At 39.7% G+C, this 8,696-nt stretch overlaps 1 protein-coding gene across 2 annotated transcripts; it reads left to right on the top strand.

The window, feature by feature from the left end:
• Positions 1-474: 474 nt before the first annotated feature.
• LOC144714796 (serine/threonine-protein phosphatase PP1-like) lies at positions 475-4,129 on the top strand. Of its 2 annotated transcripts, none has more exons than XM_078589582.1 (5): positions 475-1,034; positions 1,927-2,486; positions 3,505-3,693; positions 3,812-3,882; positions 3,946-4,129. In XM_078589582.1, the coding sequence occupies exons 1-4, from the start codon at positions 857-859 to the stop codon at positions 3,833-3,835; spliced, it is 951 nt and encodes a 316-aa protein (XP_078445708.1). In that variant the 5' UTR covers positions 475-856; the 3' UTR covers positions 3,836-3,882; positions 3,946-4,129. The 2 variants fall into 2 exon arrangements, with proteins under 2 accessions (XP_078445708.1, XP_078445707.1); XM_078589581.1 differs by having other exon boundaries at positions 476-1,034; positions 3,955-4,129.
• The last annotated feature ends 4,567 nt before the right edge of the window (positions 4,130-8,696 follow it).

Here is an 8,696-nt window from a genome sequence, read left to right as displayed (position 1 = left end):
GTCTCTCCCTCTTTCTTTGTCTGTCTCTCTCTGGTCTCTCTCTCTCACCCACTCTCTTTCTCTGTCCCTCTCTAGTGTCTCTCTCCCTTTGTCACCCACTCTCTTTCTCTGTCCCTCTCTAGTGTCTCTCTCCCTTTGTCACCCACTCTCTTTCTCTGTCCCTCTCTAGTGTCTCTCTCCCTTTGTCAGTCTCTCCCTCTCTTTGGTCCCTCTTTGCTCTCTCTCTCTCTCTCTCTCACACACACACACACACTCACACATCCATGTCCACTCTTGCAAGGTGCGTTTCTGGGATCAGCAAAGGCCCATAGGAGTGCATGGATCACCCGAATTGTCGTTTTTTTTGCCCAAAATCTTAGATTCGGCCCTTCATGCGCTAGGTTCGAGGAGGAGAAAGATCTGCCTCCTGCTTTTTTCAAAATTACTTTTCGAATAAATACTTTTTCTTAATGCCAAACCCATCTCAGCCGAGTAGGACCGTCCGTCTACGCAGCAAACCCGTACCTCATCTCGACGACCTTAAAGAAGGAATCCTCTCTCCCTCTCTCAAAATCGCCTATCTCTCTGTCTTTCTCTCTCGTTTGACATCGCCGAAGAGGGTGGGCAACGGCGAAATCCTTGATTTCTTCCATGCCCGTTGATGCCCACCAACATCAGAGGAAAAAGAGATCAGTAATGATAGGGGAGATTTCGGCCTTTGATAGATTCAGCGAAAGGCAGAGCGGAAAGAAGGGGGAAAAAAACCATCTTTTTCCTCCGTCGCAGCGTCCTTGACCTCTGGAGATTTGCCCTCGTTCTATAAACTTGGTTTTTTGCGATTTCGGAAAGTGGGTATTTGATTTGATTGGAGGAGAAGATGGAGGCCGCCGTCGTGGACGATATTATCGGACGGCTGAGAGAGGCTGGGGAGCATCGGCCGGGGAAGCAGACCAGTTTGACTGAGGCTGAGATCCGGCAGCTGTGCGTTGCTTCCAAAGAGATTTTCTTGAAGCAGCCAAATCTCTTGGAACTCGAAGCCCCCATCAAAATTTGCGGTAAAGTTACTGAGTTCGCTGTTATTATCTAGCCTTAGTTTAGCTTTCATCCGGTGCTTTTGTGGGCTAAAGAAGCAAGTAGAGCGACCAAGAAATGGTAGTCATTGTTGCTTACAATCTCTCTTATGTCAAGGAGGAATGGTGTTTTTAATCGATTCTTTCCGTTTGTGCCCACTAAATGTTTCGTTCGTAATTTTTCTACCCGTCCCTTAATATTTGCTACTCCTGATTGTGTAGGCGATAAATATATTTTTTGTATTTTTTTGGCTACTGCTTGAGGTCAATTAGATTCGTCAATTTTTCTGATTGTTAAAATTGAAATATTTGCGTCGTATTATTATCATTCTATATTGATACTCATGACTTGTAGTTCTCCCGCTCGTGTTTAAGTTTAATGGAATCACTTCCTTGACGTATTTTTTTATTCAAAGTTTCGATAAACATTTATTATCTCTAAGATCACTTGGATGTTCTACAGAATCATAGTTTTCAAACTTTTCTTCCAAATATTTTTCAAATTTCCTATTCTGTTGTGCATGAATTTTAAGTGTACAACAGGACTTGTTATCTCTGGGTAAGATGCTTGCTTGCGTATTGTATTTCATCATCTGCCAATTGGGGCATTAAGAAACTGATATATGGATCTTACGATGCATTACGGTAAGATCCTCATCCCTGTCTGCGAAATTTCCGTCTTTTTTCCTGAGATTAGTTTTTCCAGAAGAAGCTTTTGGATTAATCCAACAGGGGCCTATAGCCATTGTTATCTTTTGATTTTCTCTTCTATCGTTCTCTCTCTATCCTATAAAAATATGAGTTTTATGTAGCTTAATGATGCACGTTGATAGTGTCATCATCATTATTAGTATCATGCTATGGAATGGAATTGCAGGAGACATACATGGGCAGTACTCAGATCTGTTGAGGCTTTTTGAGTATGGCGGGTACCCTCCCGAAGCCAACTACCTGTTCTTGGGAGACTACGTGGACAGAGGAAAACAGAGCCTGGAGACAATATGCCTCCTGCTTGCTTACAAAATCAGATACCCTGAAAACTTCTTTCTCCTTAGAGGCAACCACGAGTGCGCGTCAATAAATCGGATTTACGGGTTCTACGACGAGTGCAAAAGGAGGTTTAATGTGAAGCTTTGGAGGGTCTTCACTGACTGCTTCAACTGCCTCCCTGTGGCTGCTCTAGTTGATGACAAGATCCTCTGCATGCATGGGGGCCTCTCCCCGGATTTGAAGAACTTTGACCAGATCAAAAGCCTGTCGAGGCCCACTGATGTGCCTGATTCTGGTCTTCTCTGTGACCTCCTCTGGTCAGACCCTTCCAAGGAGTTTGACGGATGGGGGATGAATGACAGGGGGGTTTCCTACACCTTTGGCGCCGATGTTGTGCGAGCTTTCCTTGAGAAGCACGATCTTGACCTCGTGTGCCGGGCTCATCAAGTCAGTATCTCTCTCTCTCTCTCTCTCTCTCTCTCTCTCTCTCTCTCTCTCTCTCTCTCTCTCTCTCTCTCTCTCTCTCTCTCTCTCTCTCTCTCTCTCTCTCTCTCTCTCTCTCTCTCTCTCTATCTATCTATCTATCTATGTATCTGGGTGTTCCTCTCTATCTGGGTGGTTTTCTCTCTACCTGGGTGTTTTTCTCTCTATCTGAGTCATTTTCTCTCTCTCTGGGTGTTTCTATCTCTACTATGGTGTTGCCTTATGTGGGTGTTTCTTTCTCCATCTGGTTGTTCCTCTATCTGGATATAGGGATGGCCGGCCTGCATAGTGCAGAAATTCATCCCAAGTTGGTTAATTGTTGGCAGCCCCAAACCCCATCAATGTCGAGGGGGTTTTCGGGATCAGAAATCCAAACCACCTACTGCCCGGAACAGCTCCCCCCACAGGACTATTGTCTGGGGGGATGGCCTGCAAGTTGGTGCCCGCTGATGATAAAAAATATCAGCAAAAAATTATGTTTTTGACAGGTCTAGTACCTACAATTTAGAAGCCTTGATTAAACCTTTTACCCAATCATCCACATGTGTCATCTATTCAATATGTGATTTTTCTTGATTAATAACCAATTACAACTGCCCATTTGCTCCGCCAGTCCCAGTTGGTGGGCGGAATGAATGCTAAGCGGGCTGTTCAAAATTTTGAACCTCACTGCACGACTGCTCAATACCCGCAATCAAACCATCATTGTATGGGTGTTGAGCAACACAATGGTCTCTCTCACTGGGTTTCTCTATATTTGGGTGTTTCTCTCTCTATCTGTGGGTCTCTCTCTCTCTGGTCTCTCCTGCTCCCTCTGATCTTTTCTCTCTCTCTCCCGTTCTCTCTCTCTCTCCCTCTGTCCCTCTCTCTCTCTGTCTGTCCCTCTCTCTCTCTCTCTGTCCCCCTCTCTCTCTCTCTCTGTCCCTCTCTCTCTCTCTCTCACTGGCTGTTCAGAAAAAATCTCAAATTTTCTCTTTTTCAGGTTGTTGAGGACGGATATGATTTCTTTGCGGATCGACAGCTGGTAACGATATTCTCAGCGCCAAACTACTGTGGAGAGTTTGACAATGCTGGGGCCATGATGAGCGTAGACGACACCTTGATGTGCTCTTTCCAGATTCTCAAACCTGCCGAAAAGAGGCAGAATTTCTTCGGCAAGGCGCCTGCAAAGGTCTCCTCCTAATTATCTGATTTTTTATTTTTTCCCTTGTGAGTTATCCAGTGAGAGAGAGAGAGAGAGAGAGAGAGAGAGAGAGATCATGATGACTAACTTGCCTTCATGGTGGCAGCCCTCTTTTGGCGGCAAAATATGAAGGTGTCTTGGCTGAGGTAATTCGGCCTTTGAAACAAATCCAGATTGGTAATTCTTTCAACCCATCTCTCTCTCAGCCAATTTATGTACTGTTCCTCACCTGTGGTGAAGATCCTGCAGATATTTTGGAAGAGATTAATTCAGCTGGGGGGGACCAGGACAAGACGGGGTCGAGATCCCTCTTCTCTTATCTGCTTTCTGCGAACTTTGTAAAATTGTCTCCACCCATGGACCGTGGTTTTAAATTGTTCGTGATTATCCCTCCCATGGAAAACTAAAGAATTGATTAGCAGAACCTCTTTTTTAGAAAAGGGAAGTTTACTAGCTTTCAAAAAAACTATCTTTCATAAAAAAAGTGGACGTCTACTGAACGCAGTGAAAGAGATTATGTTATTAATCTGATGGTAATTTGCCAAATCCTTAAATTCCAGCGGCAAATTTCTACATTTGCTGTGCCTTATGTTTCGGTCGTTGTGACTTCTTTGTTATTCATATACGAGATAAAGAGAAAGTTTGAGAAAATAAAAAAGGATTAATATATTGTTCACGTGGGTGTACAAGTTCTCATGTGCTCGTAAGTAGAATTTCAGTGATTTATACAAAGATGGATTGACTAATTTTAATCATAAAAATCCTATTTCTAATGTATTTTTTTTAAATCAACACAACATGCTTAAAATTCTCTATCTATTGATGATTCTGCATCTACTGATTAAAAGAGTATCCTCAAATTTTATTATTTCAAAATGGTGGTTGAAGCAATAATGCAATAAGACAACTTGATTTTTTTTAAAGTACAAGGCTAAAAAATTTCTTAGGTGATTACAGCACAATTTTCATCATATCTCTTCAAACCAATTTCTTCAGACTTAATTATCATAATCATTTTTCTTAGCTTAACTAGCTAAATGACTCACATGATAACATGTTCTTCTAGACTATTTTGACTGTTTTGAAAGAGTGATGAGTGATTCGATTCAGGTATGTTCCAAGGTTTCAAACAGCCCATTGACCCCAAAGCCAAATATGGATCACCCCAAGTACTGGGCACTTGTTCACCCACTAATTATTTATACCCCTCATTTAAAACCTCCCACCCCCCCCCCCCCCTCCCCGCCCCCACCAACCTTCCCAAAAACCCCACCCTATTTCACAACCTCCATCACCAGGCTTTCCCTGTCCATAACAGATGAGTACAGTTGGACAAAAAATGATGCATGACAATGAATGGACAACAAAATCACAACAATGGCATCAACCTCGATAGTATACAGATTCATTAAATTTCAAAACTGGTTCACATCAACATCAATGTCGAACATTGGTGTTGAATAAAAACAATTTGCTCTGGCTCTAACCCTATTTGAGAAGCGAAGATTGATTGCAATAGCGTAAGACTTGATACAAAATGGAAGATAGAATTATATTTTGGAAGCCCTTAGGTTTGGTTGTAACCCTTGTTGCCATTCTTTATGGAGTAGTTCTGATGGATGTCCTAACCAAAACATGAAGGCAAAGAACAATGGGAAATATGGCAATGGTCATTTTTGCTCATATTGTGTGTGCATAATTTACAAACACGCGCAGTCTCCATTAAAAATGATTGATGAATAATTTAGAAAATTTAGGAACCAGAAATGAATTGAGAAATTACAGAGAAAGAAATGTAGCTGAATAGTCATCCTACGATGGTGATATCATTATGGTCGCCCATAGATATTATGTTATCATTATCGAGTCTTGTGTTAATGCCATAGTAACCATTGAGTATTATTTTCATCATCACCCTCAATGTCATCCTAAAATGATGATGTTAATAAATGAAAGATGAACAACTGCCAATCCATACAGGCCAGCCATATGGTGCCCGTTGTTTGAACACCCTCCTTGATGTGACCCATTAGTGTGTACTACATGTCCTCTCCCTACTCTCCTCTTCTCTGTAGATATTCTCTTTGTCTTCTTGAATGGGATTTGGGTTTCAATTAGTTTTTTTCTACATTATCAACACGGTTGAAGAAAACTAAAAGTAAAAGGAACCCAAGGGTTGAAATGGTGGTGCATGATTGTGAATGTTGGAGGTGGCACAAATGGAATGTGCTGACTACATCATAACTAGTATGACCTACTGCATATTAAGCAGTATTCGCACTCATATGTCATGGTTTTCCATCCAGGGCCATCCACACACATCTGATGGTATTACCTTGAAATTTTATCTTATTTCCTGGTGGTTCGTGCTCACTTCATGGCTCCAAGCATGCTACTCCTCTTCTGGTCAACGTCCTTCCTCGGTCAGCCCTCCTTGCCCCATGTCATTCAATCATTGAATCACTCACTAGACCAGGGTATGTCTTCACTGGCCACAACTATGGCTTGCGGGATTTGAGACTCAATAATTTTCTTAATTTTTTTGCATGTGGAACAGTTAGCTCAATTTCACAATCGCTCATCGTAATCCTAGTAAGGGCTTGTACATGCCGCTCAAGTCAAGCGATTTAGAAGTTCAGACTTAGATGAGGAAGAGAAATCAATAATTTCACTGAACGTAATCCCAAATGCACTGAAATTCAAATATAATGAAATAATAATACCAAATAAGGTTGATCCAGGCTGGTTATCCTCTCTATATTACAGCTGTGAGAGTTCCCTCTAGAATGAGCTTCTCAGCTCGAATTTCAGTTTTTACACTTAGCTTACATGTAAAATTCCCATATACCCTCAATACTTAATTAATTTTTATTCATCAATATAGGATTGATCTGATTAATCCAATTGATCCAATCATATAGATCGAAAGAGGAGTTCAAGACGAGCAAGCCCATAAAATTTGAACTCAATCTGACTTCCGGATTAAGAGTAACTAACAAATGAATATTGACCAATCCTAGTCGTTGGATCAACATTTAATTAATTTAATTTAAACTTCGTGTACCTGAAAATTTGTCTCCATTTCTGATTTTTCAGCGCATTTATACTAAAATTTTGACACCTCTTCTCACAGCGTGCCACATACCCCTGGCTGGAAACAAGAGGATAAATAAAAAAACCAATAAAAAATACATTACAATTTTCACTTACCAAAGCGTTTTTACCAACAACACCTGATAACACCCTAATTTCTGTCTTTATTTCATGTTATTAGCACAATTTTATGCATTTAAAGAGCTTAAAATGGAGTTGTTATCATAGATTCACATGAAAATAGTGTTTTCAAGTGATTTCTGATTTTTCCCTAATTTTCTGTTAATTCTATGAATTTTAAAGGATTTATTGAAGCTCAAAATAATTATTTTTAAATGAAAATGGCATATTTAATATTTTATTTCGACATTTATCAGCATGGCAATGAATCAGTGAATTTTTTAGAATTTTTTAGAATTTTTTACGAATTTTTAGGATTTTTCTGAGATTTATTTGAAGAGGAAATGTATTTATTTAGAGGAAAAAAAGTATATTTATAATAGAAAAAAAAGTATTTTATTATTTTCGAACTTTCAAGGGTCTTTTTGCAAACTTTCGTTGCAAAAAGACCCTGAAACAGCTCTCGGTCGCCACTACAGGCGTAAAGATCCAATTTAAACTTTTACAGGGTTTTAATGCAATTTTAAATATATATTTTTAATGTTTTCAGGAGAAATCGGAGGAGAGAGAGTGGGCCAGGGACATATACGCAATTACTTTTGGGCGGCGCCCAAAAGCAATTCCAAGCTTTTTAAGGACTTTTCTGCAAAAAGGAGGATTCAAAATGCACCAGCGAATGAGAGAGCGACACGTCATTGCGTGTTTAAAAACGAAATTAATAAATAAATCAATTTTAAATCCAATGGATTAAATTGGTTTAAAATTGATTTATTAATAACTTTTGATCCTGAAGTCCGATTGAGATAATTTTTTATGGATTTGTTCGTCTTGATCCCCTCTTTCTATCTCTACGGTTGGATCATTCAGATACAGCCTACATTAATAGATAAATATTAAGTACTAAACGGGGGTAAAATGGTGATTTTTACCATATAACCTAAGTATAAAAGCAAAATTTCGAGAGGGGGAGCTTATTCTTGATGGTTCTCTATCACAGCTGCAAGACAAAGAGGAGTTCCACCCTGGATCAAGTTATCTGGTACTTTTTCCTTGATTGTATTTGGATTTGTGCATTTTGAATGAGATTAGTTCAATTTCTTGTTTCTTCTTCTTGGTTTTGATCTGAAATTCAAAATCGCTTGGCTTGAGCGGCATGTACAAGCCTTGATTAGGATTGAGAGGAGAATTTGAGGGATTCAACTAAGCATTCAACTGCATTCCAAAGAAAAACTCTAAAAAAATTAGTTTTAATTCTTAGGAGATTAAATTACCCCCATTTCAGTTCTGAATTATCAAAGTTGCAAATACAAACCAAACTCAAATTAAAAATTCCCTTTTAACCTCTCTAATTGACCTCTTGGATCCTTTTATTAGGATCAAAGAAGCCAATTTAGAGCTCCACATTTCTTCTATTCATCTCAATTCTTCTACCCCCCTTTCTAAATTCTCATCTAATTAGGGTGACTTGATCCTCATTGAAGATCAAATTCAGTTTAATCAGAGTGAAACGACCAATACAATCACCAAATCGAATTCCTTACTAGCTTCCTTTGGACAACACTCATACTTATCACTATACGTATTAAGTGGAGTTATTATAAATTTTATTGCATAAGCCAAAATCCACAACGACAAGGGCTAAAAATTGCATAGTTTTTACCCCTATTTTCGGCTTATCAACACCCACTCAGGAGTCAACGCGTCACCTCCCGCGCATTCAACCTGTGGCTAAAAAGGGCTAGAAATGCAGCTGCCAGCGCATTCAACCTGTGGGATTC

The sequence above is a fragment of the Wolffia australiana genome, chromosome 18 (assembly GCF_029677425.1).
Source record: "Wolffia australiana isolate 7733 chromosome 18, ASM2967742v1".
NCBI classification, from domain to species: domain Eukaryota; kingdom Viridiplantae; phylum Streptophyta; class Magnoliopsida; order Alismatales; family Araceae; genus Wolffia; species Wolffia australiana.
This window is presented reverse-complemented; position numbering and strand designations above follow the sequence as displayed.